At 35.9% G+C, this 21692-nt stretch overlaps 1 protein-coding gene across 6 annotated transcripts in view; it reads left to right on the top strand.

Moving 5' to 3' along the window:
* NAALADL2 (N-acetylated alpha-linked acidic dipeptidase like 2) overlaps positions 1–21692 on the top strand; it is a 1259279-nt gene that overhangs the window by 349291 nt on the left and 888296 nt on the right. For 2 of the 6 annotated variants that reach the window (XM_046659061.1, XM_046659055.1), the window contains exon 1: positions 21236–21354. The exons of the other annotated variants lie outside the window; for them this stretch is intronic. In XM_046659061.1, coding sequence (XP_046515017.1) covers positions 21312–21354 — 43 coding nt within the window. In that variant the 5' untranslated portion in view covers positions 21236–21311. Of the gene's footprint in view, positions 1–21235; positions 21355–21692 lie in introns of those variants that run through there. 6 annotated transcript variants of the gene reach the window in all.

The raw sequence follows: 21692 nt of genomic DNA, 5'->3' as shown, positions 1-21692 counted from the left end.
TTCACTCCTATTGCATGCAACAGTCCTATACTCACTTTAAGTCACAAACATAATTTCAATTCAGAAATTAGCATATACTGGTGTGTTAGTTTTCTATTGCTGCTATAACAAATTAATACAAACTTGGTGGCTTAAAAACATCCAAATTCCGGAGTGCCTAGTGGTGCAATGGTTAAGTGAGCAGGTTCCGCTTCAGTGGCCCTGGGTTCACTGATTCGGATCCCGGGTGCAGACATGGCACCACTTGGCAAGCCATGCTCTGGTAGGTGTCCCACGTGTAAAGTAGAGGAAGATGGGCACAGATGTTAGCTCAGGGCCAGTCTTCCTCAGCCAAAAGAGGAGGATTGGCAGCAGTTAGCTCAGGGCTAATCTTCCTCAAAAAAAAAAAAAAAATTCCAAATTCATTGTCTTATAGTTCTGCAGATCAGAAGTCCAAACTGGGTCTCACTGTGTTAAGATGGAGGTGTCCACAAGACTGTGTTCCTTTCTAGAAGCCTGTGTGAGAGTCGGCCTTTTCTAGCAGCTAGAGGCCACCTGAATTCATTGGCTTGTATCCCCTTTCTTCATCTTAAAAACAAACCATATCAGATCAAGTCTTTTTCACATCACGTCTCTCTGACCCTCCTTTCTGTCTGTTCCTCTTCTACTTTTAAGGACTCATGTCATTAGATTGGGCCTATCAGGATAATTCCAAGTAATCTTAGGGTCAACTGATTAGTAACCTTAATTGCATCTGCAACCTTAATTCCCTTTTGTCATGTAACATCATAAGTACTCAGGTTGGAGGGATTAGGATGTGGATGTCTTTGGGGGCTATTATACTGTCTACTGTGTCTGGCTTGTCTAATACTAAAAAATCTAGCCTTGTAGATGGGAATTTTCTGTAGATTAAGCTGTATAAGGCATGAGCTAGGACCCTTCTTTTTTACCTTCCACTTGTAACAGACACATTTTGTATTCCCCAACTTTCCATGTGCTTCCCCTGAAGTCCCTCTACTCAGGCGTGAGACTCAAAGTTACCATTCTCCCAATCTTTGCCCTAAAAGATGGATTAGTTTCATAGCACAGCAATGGCTTCTACAAAGAAAGCTGTTCATCAATTGCTTCATCAAATGTTCTCCTATACTCTCTCTGATCAATATCAATCTCATTGGTGAGGCTAAGGTATCTGAGAGTAACAGAATAAGTTCTTGAAACCATTTCTTTATGAATTTAACTGGTGTGGTGTCAAAGAGGTGTTCTTCTCACATTCATTGAGACAAGAAGAGTCCTTGTATCCTTGTGCATAAATTGAAGCCACTGTATCATGGAATCCTAAGGCTAGGCCATCAAAAAGACTGAATCTAATAAAAAAGCCATGAATAATCCAAACTATCTTCTTTCTTTATCTCTTATCTTTGTTTCTTCCTACAGTTGTAAATGGCTATTCTATGGTGCCTGGTCTCATGATTGAACATGGGTATGCACGTAGCTCCTGACCTTACACGTTACAAGCCTAACCCTAATCCTCTTTCAGTCCCAAATCAAAATTCCAGGGGACAAAAACTGATCTCCCTAGCTGGAGCTAGTCCAACCAACTGTAACCTATAGGATGAGCTATGTTACGTAGAAGAAAATGCTCTACTCCTGTGGATGTGGGGAATAGACAAGAGGATCACTGTGACTTGGGGAAACATTCCAAAAACTGTGTATCATAGTAGTTTGTAAATCTTATAATAACAATAAAACAAAAGCAATAATTATTATTGTTGAAGCAGTTTGAGAGCCTGTTATGATCAGGCCCTATATTATCATATGGAACTATCACCTCAACCCCATGAGAGGTTCAGATGTTTTCTCCATTTTAATGAAGAAAAAATTGAGGCTCAGAGAAGTGAAATAATTTGCTCAAGGTCACACTGGGAGTAAGTAGTGGCCGGGACATAAATCCACATTTTTCTGACTCCAAGGTCCATCACAAAGATGTCAATAGAGTAATATCCACTGTGTAATTTTAACAGAAGAAAGCATGTTTCAAAATGTTCTCTTCATTATTAGGATTTATATCTTTATTCATGTCAACACCTATGACTGTATTTATGTTTGTGTGTCTCTACATCTGTATCATATCTATATCTGTCTACTCATATCACTCTCCCTTCCCTCTTTTTTCTCTCCAGGATATATATTTAAAAGTTAATACTGGCTGCTTCTGAGAATGGAATCATTTGTTATTTAAATTCTATTTTTTTCTGTCTATATTTTTGTTAATGATCATATATTTGTTAAGATCATAAGAAGATGATTTTTGTTTGTTTTATAAAGAAAAGAAATGTAAAGCTCATTTTCTTATTTTGCTAGGTCTGTGGAGAGTGACAGGTTTTCCTTTGGTGGCTTCTTGTCTGCTTTCTTCCACAGCTCAAACAGAATTGTCCTGCTGTTTCCCTTTTCTAAATAAAATCCCCCAAATCAACAGGGTGGCTAAGACACTTGCATTTTCTTTGTAAAAGTATGAGTTTATGAGAAACAAGCTGGGAAATATCTGCTGAGTGACATTTATCTCTCCTGCCCCCCCCACCCCGCCATAGAACAGCCATGTTTTATAGCTTTTTAATTACACCAGTTTTTCTTCCTAGGTCTCTCTAAAAAATTCTTATTAAAGTTCACAAAAATATCTTTCCTTATCAACTAAATTTATCAAATACTTTTTGAATACCTATTTATAAATATGTTTGTTTATGTTAGCTATTTGCCAATGCTAACAAGCTCAGATTCCACTTAGAACATCAGACAAATAAATTAGGGATAAATTGTAGGGATGTCCTTAGCAGTTTTTGAAAGCATAGTTTAAGACGTCTTGTGTTTTACCTTTCTAATGTAATATAAGGAACAGTCAAGAATAATAAATAAGGCTTAATTTTTTCTCAAGATGGTAAATAAATGCTTTATTTCTTTTGATTATGAACGTCATATAAAACTTGTCTTAAAATATCAAAAATCAAGAAGGATCCAAGGAGGAAATTAGACAATCATCAATAATCCTATAATGTAGAGATAATTAAAATAATTTTAGTATATATCATATAACACGATGATGTGTTGGACATTTTGTGAGTCTGGATAGTTCTGCGTTAATAGTTGTAGATTATAATGCTATAAGATTATATAAAAATTTATTTTTAAAATCTCCTATTTTAGTATTTAATTACTTATATCTTTTTATATTGTAAACAACACTGATAAATGTTGCTACGTTAACTTGTTTGCACACTTTTCTGATTATTGTCTTGGAAGACTTCCTAGGAGTGAAATTTTAAATGTTATAACTTGTATTTAATACTTTAGATATATTTTGCCAAATTGCCCTCTAGAAAGGTTGCACCATTTCTGTCTGCCTATGAGGAGTAAATTCTCTTTGACTTGCCTTCTGCCATAAAACCAGTCAACTGGACAAAATATGTAAAAATAATTGTTTTCAGACATTGGACAAGAGGGAGTTCAGGACTGTGATCCCTGAGAAAATGGAATCAAAAAAAGTGAGCCTTATAATTGCCCTGGCCTTCTACCCAGAGGCAGTTTCCTGAGAATGGTGAAGGAAGGAAAAACCCAAATATTTTTTGAGTTGAAGAGATAGAGATTAAACTTTGGGGAGCATAAGCATCAGTATTTGTGGATACAATATTGGAAATAAGAAAGCTACACAAAAAAAGAGCTCCAGACATCGGCAGAGGAGTACTTTGAAGTCTTTAGTGGAATAACAATTAGTGCAAAAGGTGAAACTCCATGATATTGAGCAAAGAACAGCTGTTCAGAAAGTACAGTTATCAGAGAGCTCTAAATTGAATGATTTCCAGAGCTCACACAGGGCTAGAAATCATTCATGTTCCCACCAACAAGAGTGGAGAGACCTGTTGAGTGTGCAGGGCATCCAGTAGAGCTCCAAAAATGACACACACCTTAGTAGTGCAGCTAAAGTAGCTCTAGAGTAAAGGCCACTCTAGGCCTGCCCTAAAAAACTACAAAACAATTCTCAAAATGATCAAACTGATCTATAAATAACTTAACAGCCTGCCTAAGCAAAGCCTAACATCTTTAGAGGAATACAATAGAAATCATGACTCAACAATGTACAAGTCACAGAGGCAAATGTTCTGCATCCAATCAAAAATTACTAGACATGCAAAGAAGCAGAAAATTGAGATTCATAATCAAGATAAAATTAATTAGAAGAAATAGACCCAGAATGATGAAATTAGCCAGTAATTTCAAGTTACTATTGTAAATATGTGCAATAATGTAAATGTAAACATGAACTTCATGAGGAAAAAAATGGAAGATATAAAAATGTCAGTTTGTTAGAATGTTAAAAATGTTAGAAGTTCCAAATAGAACTTCTACAAATGAAAAATAATATATTAGAAATGAAAATTTTACTGGATAGAATTTACAGTAGAATAGACACTGCAGAAGAAACTATCAGTCAACTGAAAGTCATAGCAAGAAAAACTGTTCAAACATAAATATAAACGAAAAAGGACTGAAAAAAATTAACAGAGCTTCAGTGACCTCCTGGATATCTATGTCTATATCTTTGTCTATACATCTATATATCTATGTGTGTATTTAAAGCAGATATGTAATTAGAGTAACAGTGGGGAAGAAGAGCGAAAGAAGGAAAGACAAAATATTTGGAGATAGCAATTGAAGGCAGATTTTTTTTAGAATTTGGTGAATATTATAAACTGACAAATCCAAGAAAATTAACAAACTCCAAGCATGATAAACATGAAGAAAATCACACCAAGTCACATAATAATCAAACTGACTAAAAATGAGTAACAAAGAGAATGAGTCAAAACAGCAAGAGACAAAACACCCAGGAATACAGAAGATAAAGGATGAGAAAAACCATAGACTTGTCTGAAATTCTGCAAGTCAGATGATAAGGGAAAAACATATTTAAAATGCTGAAAGAAAAATAAATGTATCAGCCTAGAAATTCTATGTATAGGAAAACTATCTTATAAGAATGAAAGCTAAATAAAGACTTTTCCACACAAACAGAAACTGAGAGAATTCATTGTCAGCAGAGAAGAACTAAGAGAAATGTGCAAGGGCACTTTTCAGGCAGTAAGAAAATGAAACTTGGATCTACACATGGGGACAAAGAGCATAAAATTTTAAACGTGTAGGTAAATATAAGAAAATATTTTTCTCATTTTTAATATATTTAAAAATAATTGACTCTTTAAAGCAAAAATAGTAACAGTGTATTGCGGGATTTATAACATATGTAGCAATAGACATATGGTATCAGTATCATAAAGGACAGGAGGGGAAAATGGTATGTGCTAGTATAAGTTTCTTTTTTTATTGAGGTAAAATTTGTATATAACATTATATAAGTTTCAGATGTACAGTATTATAGTCCGACATCTGTATAAATTACAAAGTGGTCACCACTAAAAGTCTAGTACCATCCATCACCATACAATTGACACCCTTCACCTATTTTGCCAACCTCCCAACCCCCTTCCCCTCAGGTAACCACCATTCTGTTCACTGTAACTATGAGTTTGTTTTTGTTTTGTTTTGTTTGTTCCTTTGTTTTGTTTTTTTAGTTTCCATATATGAGTGAAATCATATGATATTTGTCTTTCTCCATCTGACTTATTTCACTTAGCATAATACCCTCAAGGTCCATCCATGTTGGTGCAAATGGCAAGATTTCATCTTTTTTTATGGCGAAGTAGTATTCCATTGAATATATATACCACATTTTATTTATCCATTCATCCGTCAATGGGCAGTTAGTTTGTTTCCACGTCTTGGCTGCTGTAAATAATGCTGCAATGAACGTAAGGGTGCATATATCTTTTAAAATTAATATTTTCATATTCTTTGGATAAATACCCAGAAGTGGAATAGCTGAATCATGATAGTTCTATTCTTAATTTTTTGAGGAGTCTCCATACCATTTTACGTAGTGTCTGCACCAATTTACATTCCCACCAACAGTGCCGAGAGTTCCGTTTTCTCCACATCCTTTCTAACACTTGTTACTCATTGTCTTTTTGATAATAGTCATGCTAATAGCTGTGAGGTGATATCTCATTATGGTTTGATTTGCACTTCCCTAATAATTAGTAGTGTTGAACATCTTTTCATGTGCCTGTTGGCCATTTGTATGTCTTCTTTGGAGAAATGTCTATTTAGTTCCTCTGCCCATTTTTTAATTGGGTTATTTTTTTTGTCATTGACTTGTATGAGTTCTTTTTTTTTTGAGGAAGATTAGCCCTGGGCTACCATCTGCTGCCAATCCTCATCTTTTTGCTGAGGAAGACTGGCCCTGAGCAAACTTCCATGCTCATCTTCCTCTACTTTATATGTGGGATGCCTACCACAGCATGGCTTGTCGTGCAGTGCCATGTCCGTACCTGTGATCCGAACCGGCAAACCTTGGGCCACCGAAGCAGAACGTGCAAACTTAACTGCTGTGCCACCGGTTCAGCCCCTTGTATGAGTTCTTTATGTATTTTAGCTGTTAACCCATTTTCAGATATAGGATTTGAAAATATCTTCTCCAACTCAGTAGGCTGGTTTTCATTTTGACGATGGTTTCCTTTGCCACTCAGAAGCTTTTTAGTTTGATGTAGTTCCATTTGTTTATTTTTGCTTTTGTTTCCATTGCCTTTAGAGTCAGATCCACAAAAACGTCACTAAGTCCTATGACAAGGAAATTACTGCCTGTATTTTCTTCTAAGGATTTTATGGTTTCAGGTCTTACATTCAAGTCTTTAATCCATTTTGAGTTCATTTTTGTGTATGGTGTAAGATAGTGATCTAGTTTCATTCTTTTGCATGTGGCTGTCCAGTCTTCCCAACACCATGTATTGAAGATACTGTCTTTCTCCATTGTATGTTCTTAGATCCTTTGTCATAGATTAGTTGTCTGTATATGTTGAGTTTGGTATAAGTTTCTTATATGTGAAATTGTTTATTATTTGAAAGTAGATTGTGCTAAATTAATGCTGAATATTATAAAACCTTAAGCAACAAGAGAGTCAGAGAAAAGGTGAGAGCAAAATCAAGAAATTGAGAGACAGAGAAAATGGCTAATAAGCAAATAGTGCAGATGAATTTGAATGTTAAAGCATACTCAATACAAAAGAAGACAGAAAAAAGAAGAAAAAAGGACAAATGTAACTGTAGGGGCATAGAAATTTTCCCTTCTTATCTTCTAGGTCATTTTGCTGGTCTAATAATCTAATTGTCATAAGACAGATTAACAGGAGAAGAATAAACAAAAGTTTAACAACATGTACACCCCCTGTATACATAGAAGGTGACACAGGAAAACTGAGTAACTCCCCAAAATGGCCAAAACCATTGCTTTAAATACCATCTTCAGCTAAAGACAAAAGGAGATGTTGGGAGTGGGGAGTTGGTTACCAGGAAAAGCACAGTAAACAAGAGTAAGGTTGTTATTCAGATTTAAGTCATTGTCTTCTCAATTGATAAGAGCTTCTAAGGGGCCCACCCTGTGGCAGTGGTTAAGTGTGCACATCTCACTTTGGTGGCCTAGGGTTCAACAGTTCGGATCCCAGGTGTGGACATGGTGCTGCTTTGCAAAAGCCATGCTGTGTTAGGTGTCCCACAGATAAAGTAGAGGAAGATGGGCACAAATGTTAGCTCAGGGCCAGTCTTCCTCAGCAAAAAGAGGAGGATTGGTAGCAGATGTTAGCTCAGGGCTAATTTTCCTCCAAAAAAAAAAGAGTTTCTTGAGATTTAGAATCATCTTTCTCTTCCTGTTACAGAGAGGGAGACAAGCTTACAAATGGAGATTCCTTTTATAAATGTAAATATCTCTTACAAAAGGGTAATGTGTACTGGGTCTTCAGAGCTTCTCCTATATCTGTAGTATCTTAAAAATAACGAAGTGGGGCCAGCCTAGTGGCGTAGCAGTTATGTTCACATACTCCACTTTGGTGGCCTGGTGTTTGCTGGTTTGGAGCCCGGGTATGGACCTACCCACTGCTTATCAAGCCATGCTGTGGCAGGCGTCCCACATATAAAATAGAAGAAGATGGGCACAGATGTTAGCTCAGGGCCAATCTTCTTCAGCAAAAAGAGGAGGATTGGTGGTGGATGTTAGCTCAGGGCTAATCTTCCTCAAAAAAATAAATTAATTGATTAAAAAATAACCAGCTCAAGATATTCCTTATGCCTGAGAGACATATTTTGGGGTAGCAAATTCTACTCCCCTACATAACAAATGAAAAATAGCGAAATGGTGGAATTAAATCCAACTATGTTGATTATTACATTCATGTACTCTAAATACTGCAATCAAAAAGAGAAGACTTAGTCTGAATTTAAAAAAAGAAAAAGGAGGACCCCACCATACCTTCTTGGAGAGATATGTACTTTAAAGAGAAAGACATTAAATAAAAGGATAGAGGGGCCATCCCTGTGGCCGAGTGGTCAAGTTTGCACTCTCTGCTTCGGCAGCACAGGGTTTCGCTGGTTTGGATCCTGGGCGCAGACCTAGCACCACTCATCATGCTGAGGCAACGTCACACACAGCAGAACTGTAGAACTAACAGGACCTACAACTAGAATATACAAATATGTGTTTCAGGGATTTAGGGAAAAAAAGAATAAAAGAAAAAAAAGGATGGAAAAAGATATACTATGAAAGCACTAAATATATAGCAGATAAAGTCTTTAGAACAAGAAATTTTTCAGAGGATGAAGAGGGGCATTTTATAATGGTTATGAGGTCAATTTACCACAGGACATAAAAGTCCTAAATGTGTTTTCACCTAATAATAAAGGTTCAAAATGCAAAAAGCAAACTTGTAGAACTGAATTGAAAAACACATTATAATCCACAATTATAGTTGAAGATGCCAATATCACTCTCTCAGTTGATCTATATTGATCCATATAGATCAATTGGATTTATAGATCTAATTGATCTATAAATAGGCAAACCATTTAGAATGCTACAATCAAGAATAGCAAATTACATATTCTTTTTCAATGCATGTAGACCATTTACCAACACAGGTCCACAAAAATGGTCTCAATAATTTGAAAAGATTGAAATCAGGGTATATTCTTTGACATCAATGGAATTCAACAAAAATCAATTACAGAAAGATACCTGGAAAATCTCTAAGTTTTGGAACTTGTAATACTTCTAAATAACTCTAGATTAAAGTATAAATTAAAAGAGAAATTAGAAAATATTTTAAACTAAATTATATTTAACACACAATGTGTCATAATTTGTGGGATGCAGGTAAATTGGTGGTTAGAAGGAAATTTATGGATTTAAATGCTGTATTAGAAAAAAAAGAAACCACTAAAATCAATGTTGTAAACTTACAACTTAATTAAGTAAAAGAAGAAGAGCAAATTAAATCCAAAGTAAGTACAAGGACAGAAACAATTCAAATATGAACAGGATTCAATACAATAGAAAATTGTCAAACAATAAAGAAAAACAATGTAACAATAGCTATTTTTTTAGAAGATTAATGACTCTAGCTAGTCTGATCAACACACACACAAAACTACAAATTACTAACATCAGAAATGAATGAGGGGATATCACCACAGACCCTGCAGGCATTAAAAAGATAAGTGAATATCATGCACAACTTTACATCAATTTATTCAACAACTTAGATGAAATAGACAAATTCTATGTATGACATATATTATAAAAAATGTCTCAAGAAGAAAGAGAAAATCTTAATATGTCTATTACCATTAAGGAAATGAATATATGGTTTAAAACCTTTCCATAAAGGAAATACCAGGCCCAGATTGTTTCACTGGCAAGTTTTATCAAACATTTAAGGACAGTCCTAAACAAATCTTCTCAGAAAATAAAGGAAGAGGGAAAACTTATCTACTAATATTATAAGGCCAGTATTACCAAACTAGGCAAATAAAATGCTTTACCAGAGGAGAAAAAATATAAACATAGACAAATATCCTTATCAAAATATTATCAGTTGTATCTAGTAATACATGAAAAAAGATAATACGTTCTGACAAGTAGGGTTTATTCCACAAATGCAAGCTTGTTTTAATATTTGAAAATCAATGTAATTTATATATTTAGAGAATTGATGACAAAAATCATCTAATCATCTCAGTAGACAAGGGAAAAGCATTTGCCAAAATTTAATGCCTATTGACTGGGATGAGGGTTGGGTTGGGGGAAGAGATTAAGTATAAAAGGTTATAAGATAACTTGTTAGAATGATGGAAATATTCTCTATCTTGAATGTTGTGGGAAGTCTAATAATGAATACTGTAGGGGAGGAAGAAAAATTTTCCCCGGACCCATGTTGAGTTCTCCATCTGGGACCCTGTAAATTAGACTGGCAAAAGACAGATAAACAAGAGAAAAACAAACGAAAATTTATTAATATGTATACCGCACATGTATATATGGGAGTAAGCAGTAATGAGTAATCCAAAGGGGTGGTTAGAACTTGGGCTCGTATATTACCTTAGGATACACAAAAGAAAAGGGGTTTGGGGCTTCTGGGCAGGGGAGGCAATTTATGGGAATGTGACAAGGATAAGTATGTTAAACTTGGATTGTCACATAAGGTTTGTTATTGCAGATTTATGTCCCTCCCTTCTTTATTAATGAATTGTTAGGAATCCTCCTCTTCCTGGTAGGAGAGAGGAAGACACCTTTTAGAAATGGAAATTTCCTTTATAAATGTAAGTTTCCTTTACAAAAGGAAAACTTATGCCCTGTTTTTAGAGCTTTTCCTGCATCTGCTGATTCTCAATGTGTTTTAGCTAAAAATAATCATGTGCTAAAGATGCGTATTTTGGGGTGGCATATTCTGGAACCTTCAATACATTTATCAAACCTCATCTAACAATGCACTTAAAGGGTTGCATTTTATTGTGTGTAAATTTTACCTCTATAAAGAAACCAGATTCCACCAATTTTTGTTGCCATTATTTAGTGAAAGAATACAGCAAACATTTATAAAACATGTTTTCTTACATTGCTAAAGGCAATTTTCTCTTTATATCGTAAGATTTCTGAACTTAATCTTGAGATTGGCCACTTAAAGAATCATCTTTAGCTCATTAACAATTTGAAATTCAAATAAAGCAGTTCTAATATATTAATTTGGTGGTAAGGATGAACTATTATATTTATATAATTTTGCATACTTACATTCTAATATTTGGACACCGAAATTGGGAAGAAAGCTCTGGTGATTTGCTTACTAAAAAGCCCAGGGTCACATATTGAAATGGTTCAGAGGATAGGCAAGTAACATAAAGCAAGCAGGACTGTACAGAGGGAATTGGACCCACTGGAAAGCGAATAACTCACCTAAAATTGTTCAGATTCTACTTTTTAAAAAAATGAGTTTCCAGACAAACAAAAGTATCTGAGGGCAGATAAATGCAAAATTTGTGATGCCATCAAATAACCATTAAATTAGAAAGTAGAATGTTCTCTTTAAAGTTACCTTCAATAATTTTTAATTGCCTTTCAGTTTTCTTGATGTGTTTTACACTTTCGTCTTTGTTTTCACTATTTAACTGATTTCATTAGGTGCTAATAGGGGTAATTCAATCTCAGTTCATTTCTTCAAACCATTGTGAACTTTAAAATATTATAATTTTAGATTTGTCACCAACCTGGAGTAAATAATGAGTTTCTTAGACTTTAGGAAAACTAAAGAAATTAATAGTTCTCTCCAACTGGAAATCCGGTAATGTACAGGACACTTTATGAAAGAGGTAGGGGAGGAAGAAACTTTTTTTTCTTCACTTTCCCAGGTTCAATAGCTGGGAGCCCTGCAAATTAAACTGAAAAAAGACAGGTTAACAAGAGGAAAAAAATAGATTTCCTTGTATATATGCATATATACATACATACATACCAGGATTTCACAAAGAAAAGTGATTCCAGGAGGCATTTAGAATTTGAGGCTTCTATACCATCTTAGGCTAGACAAAGGAAAAGGGGGTTGGGACTTCTGGAGGAGGAAGGTAAATTATAGGCAAATAAGGGGAGGGATTATATCAAAAAATAAGAATTATTTAGTAAGAGTGCTTTTACGCAGGTAAAAGTCATTAGGTGCCAAGAATTGTCTCCAGAGCAGTTCTTTTCCTGGTAAGGGAGCAGGAAACACCACTACAAATGGACACGCATCCTGCTTTTAAACAGAAAGAGGGAGGGCAGAGAGCTAACTGCCTTCAGCACAAAAGAATCCTTATGCCAAAGTGGCGTATTTTGGGGGGGCATAGTCTGTCCCCTTCAGAGAGAAGCAGGAATACCAGAAACATTTTGAATTAATAATCTTCCTTATGCTCTTTATTAATTTTATTTTAAAAATTTTAGGAGAAAGATGAAATAGAATTGTGTTCTGTTTTCAATTAATCAATCATAGGTATTTATTAAATGCTTATGAATCTGGCAGATCTAAAAACAGTAACTAAGAAATGCTCTATAATGTGTACCTTGAGAGTTGGAATACAGGGCCATGTTTGCCCTGCATATTTTTTAAAATGTTAAGGAAATAAAAATTAATTTGATGTGTTAGGGTATAGGAAGACTAAAAGTTTTAGAAGAGGTGTGAGAGACATAATGAAATAAGTATTTAAAGCTAACTTGAGCAATGGCACGTCTATTCTGTTTTTGTGTTTTTTCATTCTTAACATTGCTCACATGTTGTGAGCCTCTCATTGCCCCAGGTGATCAAATAGCATATTTTCCAGCGTCATCCTAGGATTTTCTTCTTTCATTGATTTCTCCCCATTCAGCCTATTATTCTGAAAAATCTGTCCAGAGAAGCTGTGTTTATGTCTCCTCATTTATTTTCTGACTTTTTTCTCATTTTGTAAATCTGATCACCATAGGAAAGACAGCAGCCATTCACCGTAGAGAAAGTCTATTTTAAGTACTCACTGCTTAGGGGAAGGCTGGAGACTTTAATCCTTCATCTCCTTTCCTTTAGCAATGCTAGCTGGCAGAGAGCCAGCAGGAAAGTGGAAGAGGAACTTTCAGAAAGAAAACCTTCTCAGTGGAAAGTGGTGGCCCATTATGATGTCGAACAGAAGGAGTTCTCCTGGAATCCGTTTCTAGGAAAGCTTGTTCTGCCACTTTGACTTTATTCAGTAAAAAGAAGAAGATGAAGAAGAAAAGAAGGAAGAGGGAAAAAGAAAGGAAAGAAAAAACTAAAGAAAAATAGTAACAAAAGGGTAAACTTTTCTCTGATTCCCCATAATTAATTTGTTATTGTTGACCCCTATTTTGTTCGTACTTCCTAAATTGAAACCAAAGCACTTAGTGTTAGTTTTAATATGTGATTGTTGTAGTTACTGTGTTTATTTTGGACATGGTCACCTATTATTAATATTTTAAAATGTTAAGTGAGAGGAATGGAACATTTCTAAAAACAATGAGAAACTTCGACTTTTAACTCAGCTTCACCTTAGAAGAGAAAGCTGTTACCCCCTGAACAGCTGTTAAACATTGTTTTCATTTAGTTAGTATTTACCACATTCTTGAAGCACAGTTGGCATCAATTCTTGTCTTTTTTTTCTTTTGTTTTAGAATATAGTGAAGCTAAAGACTGGAACAGATTTTACCTCTCAGCCTGAATGACTGACTGGTTCGGATCTATTTGCAAAACATTTTCAGAGCTCTTTTAGATCATTCTTTGTCATGAATATGAAACTTCTGTTTTCAGGATTGCTCATTTTTAGGATATTTTGAGGAAGTGAATTTATCTCCAAGCTAACGGTACCATTTAAACATTTTCATTAGATTTTATTTATTTATTTATTTTGAGGAAGATTAGTCCTGAGCTGACTGCTGCCAATCCTCCTCTTTTCGCCAAGGAAAACTGGCCCTGAGTTAGCATCCATGCCCATCTTCCTCTACTTTATATGTGGGACGCCTACCACAGCATGGCGTGCCAAGTGGTGCCATGTCCTCACCCGGGATCTGAACTGGTGAACTCTGGGCCACCCAGAAGCGGAACATGTGAACTTAACCGCTGTGCCACCGGGCCGGCTCCTCATTGCATTTTAAAAAGATGACAGAGACAAATCATTCTATGACCTTGGTGCTCCTATTAAACCTGGGTGTTCAAGGGTTTTAACTATATATATATATATTTTTTTCCCCAGCATTATTGTAAATTTTTAACATGTCGTAAAATTCTCAAATTGATCAGTTCACCATTCTATGCTGTATCAGGCAGTTAGCGTTGTATATTTCTTTCCTTTAATGCTTTCCTTAGGTGTTCTCTTGAGGGAGTTTTGCCAGAGTTTGTTGAACAACTGTTTTTTTTAATGTAGATTAGGCAACTATGTTTCGTGTGTATGCACTTCATTTTAGAGTTCCATGATAGCATTAAATGTACGTTTAAATTTTTCTTAACTCTTCCTTTTTTCAGATGATGCTTAGATGGCTGTCATAGCTAGTCTTCCCACCATGGGTAGACTCACACATGTGAGGCTGAGCTCGCTAACAAGAGTATATCACTTTCAAGCTTTCTGGCATGTAAGCCAAGATTTCATGGGAGCCTCATAAAAAGCACATAAATCACTATCCACTATGATTATAAGCTTATATTTAATGTTTTGTCACAGAGTTCTTCCATAACCTGGAATAGTGAGCGTTGTTCCCAGGAGCAAATTAGAATACTTTGTAGTTTCACTCCTACCTGACTTCCAACGTGGCACCTCCATGTGTCTATTTTCAGATGAGTCATTGTATATCTTAATTAAGTGAAATAACCTACAAACCATCCTATTAAGCAACTCAGTTTGTGTGTATGTGTGTGTGGTAGCATATAATTTATATAGTTCCTTGGGTTCTTTATTTAAACTGTAGTGAAAAGATCATTAAAATGACAATACTTTCCTTGCCATTAATTAGGACTTATCTTGTTTCCTTGCTAATGGATGCTTCTTACTACTGGAAGAAATAGTTATTTTCTTAGTTCTTCACCAATATTAATTTTCTTAAGATTCTATATAACATTTTATGAAAGAAAGATAGAGAATTAAAAGTTTAGTTAGTAATATCTAAAGGATACTTTTGTCCATCAGTCAATCTTAATACAAAACACTGATCGGGCCTTAATTTTTTTGACCAAATATTTCTTTTATATTCACATGTATAGAAAAGTAAATGTGATTATGTTCATGTTAGGTATTCAACTATTTAGAATTATAGTATCAAATGTGCTTGGGGATGTCAGAAAAGCTGAGTTAAATTAACTAGATGTTAACGGAGGATTAGGAGTCAGTGGGATGGAAACTTGTGGCGATATGTATTGACATTATTGAGTAGGCTGTGGGACCAATGGACATCTATGAGCATGGAAACAGCATGATTATGTTTTAGGAAGATTGTTATATGTGCTTGATGATTCTAGCAGATATAGAAAGGATTGATTAGAAGGAAGGAAGATTTCATTTAGCGAGTTTTTCTCTTGGCAAGAAATGATAATAGATTCACCTAGAGGAAATGAAAAGTTAAGGAGGTGGATTTCAATGACATTTAGGACACAGCATTGATAGCACTTAGTGACTATTTGGGGAATGTGGGAGGGTGGAGCCAAGGATAAATCCTAAGTTTCTGTCTTGGGCAACTGGGTAGATGATAATGATACTGAATCTCTTAGTCTCAGGTTCCTGTGCCCATGCACAGTAAGCCAATCACTAAGACCATGGGTGCTTGGAGTTGGAAAAAGGTTTATTACAAGTTGGCCAAAATGAGAAGGCAGGAGGATAAGTTCTCTTAAATCCGCCTTAACAAGAGAAGAAAGCAGGGGGTTTTATAGAGCTAAGAGGCTTGGTAGGAGGAGTTTTGGAGAAACAAAGAGGATAATCCTGTTTCTTTCACTCCAGATAAGCCCTTGGGCCATCTGACTTCTGGGCATCAAAGACAGTTGGGCGCTGATTATCTGGTGATCATGACTTCCTTAAGGACATTCTTTTTCTTCTGTAAAACAAGCTCATAAATCCTTGTGACCCTTGAGTCACCCCTCAGGTTAAACAAGAAAAACAGCAAATTGACAAGATTAACCTCTTTTCATCTTTGTCTGTGCTGGGAACAAGGTGAAAGGTAATCATGTTCTTATTGAATATTTACAGTAACCTTCAGGTACTTGGCTTCAGTAATACCCAGATCCAGAAGAGAGGAGTTAGAATATGTTGGGCCAGTATTTCCAAACATGAGAAAATCTTGTTTAATTTATTCCCACCCATTCTTCTTGCATAGTGTGTACTTTGCCCTCTTTTCCTAGTTTACCAGCTATTTTGTTTTGGGTAGGACTCAGAAGTATTTAGCATCACTGAGGATCAGACAGCTCCATCCTAGGAATTCATAGCTACAACAAACCAACAAAAGTTCCAACTTCATCAAAGAATCTTTGCTTAAAAAAACTAAATGATGAAATGTCTAAAGTCATATGGCTCATAATAACAGGTTGCAAAGTTTATCGTTTTTATACTGTTGACTACTTTATTTTTATCAAGAAAGAAACTTAGGAGAAGTAGGCTCAATTCAGGAAATTTTGTGTGATATCAGTTCCCAACATTTGAAAATATTTGTCAGACTTTGGGTGGTTTGCCAGGATCGGCAATTTATGTTGAGGTGATAATGTGAAACTAACCATCCTATTACTTGCCTGACACTCTGTTGGACATTTAAATATTATCTCATTTAATTCTTTCAAAACACTGTTACTTAGTCCTGCTTTATAGGTGAGGAAACAGGCTAAAACAGTTTAAACACTGGAGTAGGACTGGATGGGAACTGGGTTTGCTTTACTCTAAAATACAAGAAATAAGTAGGACTAGTAAAAGTTCTTGAAAACGGACCATGTAGGGGAGGAAAAACCTTTTTCTTCTACCCTCCTAGGTTCACTGGCTGAGTCCTTGAATCAAATGGATAAGAGACAGATTAAGAAAAGAAAAAAAAAGTTTTGAATTATGTAGATAAACATGAAAGTCTCACAAGGAAATGAGTCTCAAGGAGGCAGATGATTGAGGCTTATATACCATTTTAGACTAAACAATGGAAAAGGAGTTTTGGGCTTCTGGGAGAGAAACATAAGTTATGGGAAAGTGAAGAGAGGAAACGTACAGTGAGTAAGGGTTGTCTTTTATGCAGATGAGAGTTTCTGAGGTGATAAGAGTTGTTTCCTGGAGTAGTTCTCTTCCTGGTGAGGGCACACTTTTACAAATGGAAATTTCCTTTATAAAGGTAAATTTCCTTTACCAAAGAGGAAATTGGTACTCTATTTTTAGGCAATCAGAGGAATTAAAGAGCTTTTACTGCTGGTTCTCAATTGCCTTATCTCAAAATAATCCATATGCTTAAGAGACATATTTTGGGGGGGTATATTCTGGTATCCTTCCAGCACATCGATCTAATTTTGAGAACTATAATCTCAAAGATCCATCCTGCTTGTTGAACATGGAATTCCTTCCAATAATGGCTTATGGGATTACAAGTTTAAGAGTTCTAATCCTTTCTCTCTAGCCTTTTTCTCTCCATGGATATTTATGGTTTTGACCATTTTGTTCTTCTTGTGTTATACTTTTCTTTGAGAAAATAAGTACCAGGTTTGTGTAATTATTAGATGTATTGTGACATTTTACATACCCAGGGTCCCATGTTTTGTAACAGATAATTTTGTAACAGACTAACATTCGGAACTTTGTATAACTACTTCAAAATTTTTTTCAAATTTTCACATATATTTTCCCTTGAAAATCAGAAGAATCACTTCAATAACCACCTATAACAAGTTTAAGCTGCAATATTGGTTTCTTCCTCATGTATAATTTCTAGGTAGAACCCTCAAACTGAGTGATAAAGGATAGCCTTTATCATCCCTTGCCCATTCTCTCCTTGGAGTTTGCTTAAGAAATAGAATGTTGGAAACACAAATAGGAGATGTGGTTAGATGTGTTGTTTTCTATTATGTCATCTAAGTTGTTTAAAAATTGCGCTTCATGGGGGCTGGCCCTGTGGCCTGGTGGTTAAGTTTCATGTGCTCTGATTCAGTGGCCTGGATTTGGTTCCTGGGCACAGTCCTACACTACTTGTTGCTGGCCATGCTGTGGTGGTGACCCACATACAAAACAGAGGAAGATTAGTACAGATGTTAGCTCAGGGCAAATCTTCCTCAAGCAAAAAGAGGAAGATTGGCAATGGCTATTAGCGCAGGGTGAATCTTCCTCAGAAAAAAAAAAACCCTCATAATTTTTACAGCAATGTCTTGTAATGTATGTGGGGACACATTCACTATCATAGACTTCCTTTCCAAGAGTTTGAAAATCTTGGTAATATTTTTAATTATATTAGTTTCCTTTTCACCATTCAGTGAAGCTCTCCTGGCTAATGCCACCCATGCTGTTTGTTTTTGGTATGTGTGTATGTTTTAAACTAATGCCTTAACTATTTTTTTCTCTTTCATTTACTTCCTCTATCTTTGATTCTCTTTCGGAAATTCTCATAAGTGTCCTCATTTCTTTTATTCTTATAGCTCTTAATTATTTGCTCTTGCAGGTAAACCTGCCTATTTCGCCCATCTCTTTTCATTTTTGAACTTTAATTTGTCATTTTGCCCTCCTGGAATATTTTCCATCACCTTCTTCACTAGTCCATGTCCTTCTTTTCTTTGAGACCCCTTAACTCACTCTTTCTGATGATGGTAATTTTATTCACCTTTTCAAAACTTGTTGAAGGGATAATATGTAGTAGGAACTGTGCTAGGTGCTAGGGATAATGCGATGGACATAGAAAGCGTGTCTGACATAACAGCTTGCAGAGACCGAAATAATTAAGCAGTACATGTAATACCATGTGATAAGAGCCATGGTAAAAGTTGTTAAGGGGCACCTAGGAGCACACAGAAGAGGTCTCAACTGTGACTGTGTCAAGAAGAATTCCCGCATATGAATTAGTCAGGAAAAGGGAAGTGATGAAAGAAGTTTTCCAGGCATGCAAAGCCCAGAAGCAAGAGAGAGAGAGAGAGACAGAGAGAGAGAGAGAGACAGAGAGAGAGAGAGAGAGAGAGAGGGAGGGAGAAAGTGTATGAGCATGGCACTTTGTTAGTACTGAAATCATTTCAGTATAACTGAATGTATATTTGGATTGTTTTCTGTGCAGCTATAAACACTTTTGAGGTTTCTGGTGTTTATATGTTTATGTTTTTCCTTGGCTCAAAAATAGGGCTTCTCTATTCTACTTTCATTGTAACTTCCCACATGCCATAATTCAGCTGGTAGATAATGAGTGCTTTCTACCTGTTAATGACTAATTTGAGGTGCCTGGGGCAGGTATGTAAATACATTTGCAAGTTTGCTATAATAAGTGAGGATTGATATGTGTGTTTCTCCTCTAATGGGAAAGTCTGAATGTGATGATTATAGTGTATAATTGGCAAACATTCAATTTCAGGTGACTTTTGGTAAAGTATGTAGCATGAGGTATACATTATATTATGCAATTGTACTAGGCAAAGGACTACTCTATTCTAGAACAAACCTCAACCTGGATTTTGAATCAGAGGCTTCTGGCATTGTAGTGATGAAATGGGCCTTAGATAGTAAATAGTCCAGCTCCCTCCATTACAGATGACGAAACTGAGACCCAGAGAGGTAATAAATGAGAGAACTTTAAATTAACTGTGATGAGGATTTTTTTTATGTCATGTTTGTTTTTATTTCTAATTATTTTTTAGTATAACTCCCTAGTTGTTTGCCATTTCTGTTGTTTTATAACTTATGTAATCATTTTTTTATTAATAGACTAGCAAACATGGTATACAGATTATTTTCAAATTGGAAATTAAACAGCTATTAAAGGAGGAGATGTTTGAGCCTCAGATTTTTTTTAAGGAATTCTAGACAGAGAAAGTAGAGATTGTTTTTTATTCTAGATGACTAATGGGAGAGAGCTTAAATAAATAGACATTATTGTGATCTAGCTCCTCTCTCATTTAAAAGTGAGTAAGGATAAATCTCCAATTTGTTGTTCATCTTTGCTAAGAGATTATTTTTGTTTGAAACACAACAGTTTAATACTCACTATGTTCCTATTAAAAAGGCAGTGCAATATGAGTATCCTTTTAGACACGAGGACTTCGAGGACTCCAAGATTGGACTGAATCGTTTCTTTCCTTTTTTTTTTTTTTTGAGGAAGATTAGCCCTGAGCTAACTACTGCCAATCCTCCTCTTTTTGCTGATGAAGACTGGCCCTGAGCTAACATCCATGCCTATCTTCCTCTGCTTTATACGTGGGACACCTACTAAAGCATGGCTTTTGCCAAGCGGTGCCATGTTGCACCCGAGATCTGAACTGGAGAACCCCCGGCCGCCAAGGAGCGGAACGTACAAACCTAACTGCTGCACCACCGGGCTGGTCCCCTGAATCATTTCTTTACAGTCTCTCAGTTTCTAAGTAACACAACTGATATTGGAACATAGTGACATCAGTGCTTTAGTTCAGCATTCTTTCCACTGGTCAGAAAGAGGAGATGGACAAGGGGAGAGAGAGAAGGAAGGAGATGAAAGAGGAAAAGGAAGAAGAAGAGGGAAGGAGAAGAGGAGGAAAAGTGTTGCTCGTTGTGTATTATCTGCCATTCACAGTGTTTAGCACAGTCATACTTCATTACTTTCAATCTTCATAGTAATCTGAAAAAGATATTGTCCCCATTTCACAGTTGAGGAAACTGAGTCTCGAAGTTATATTCCTCTCTTATAGTTCACATGGCTAGTATTGGAGATTCTCCAGTCTGTCTTTCCACCGCTGCACAAAACTGATTCTCATGTTGTTCCTTATCTCCCTGTATTTTTTTTAAAGGGATGTTGCAAAATTCACTTTAAATTTTCTTTCATGTCTATAAGAGAAACAGATCAAGAACACTAAAAAACAAAACACTGGCTCTGCACCATGGTGTGTTGCTAGTATCAACACTTCAGGGGAAAAGTATAAACACATTTCTGGACTAAAGTGAAAGTAGGGAATTAAAAGTTAATACCAGAACTGAAGCAAAGCCACGTTTTGTGAAGCACACATTAATAGCAGTACATTGGATCAAAGGATGTGATCTCACTTCATAGTAAAACAGGTCCTGCAAGGCCAGGTAACTCAGGAAGCAGAAAGGTAATTATTCACAGAAGAAAGCAGGTAGTATACTGTTACAGTACTACAGGAGAAAGCCAGAAGGTCACAAAGCTTGCAGGGTAACTGACACAATTTGAAACTGCTTGGCCCCCTTTAAAAAGAAATAATAAAATGGGAGAGAATGAAGCAAGTTTACCTAACACGTCTTTGCAAGGTAAGTGCCAACTGAGTCTAAAATGTTTGCAATCAGAAATTTAAGCAGTGTCGATTACAGTGGGTGTGCGTGTGTGCACGTGCGCGCACACTCTCGAGTTCGTGTGTGTGCCCCTACCGAGTATCAAGGTGTATTTTGAGGGTAGAGAAAAGAGCGAGATTGTTGTTTCAGAAGCCAGCTGTTTCTGTTGTGCTAGATAACTCCACCAACACAGAAATGCAAATTTGGTGGAGAATGGGGAAAGCCTTATCCTTACTCCCTAATATAATGCTTGAGAAATGGTGCAACCGACTTCAGCACATATTCATGGTAAATCTTTTCCAACAAAATACTGATTT

This window comes from Equus quagga, chromosome 4 (assembly GCF_021613505.1).
Source record: "Equus quagga isolate Etosha38 chromosome 4, UCLA_HA_Equagga_1.0, whole genome shotgun sequence".
In the NCBI taxonomy this organism is placed as follows: Eukaryota; Metazoa; Chordata; class Mammalia; order Perissodactyla; family Equidae; genus Equus; species Equus quagga.
The sequence above is the reverse complement of the archived record's forward strand: the minus strand, read 5'-3'. Positions and strand labels throughout refer to the sequence as shown.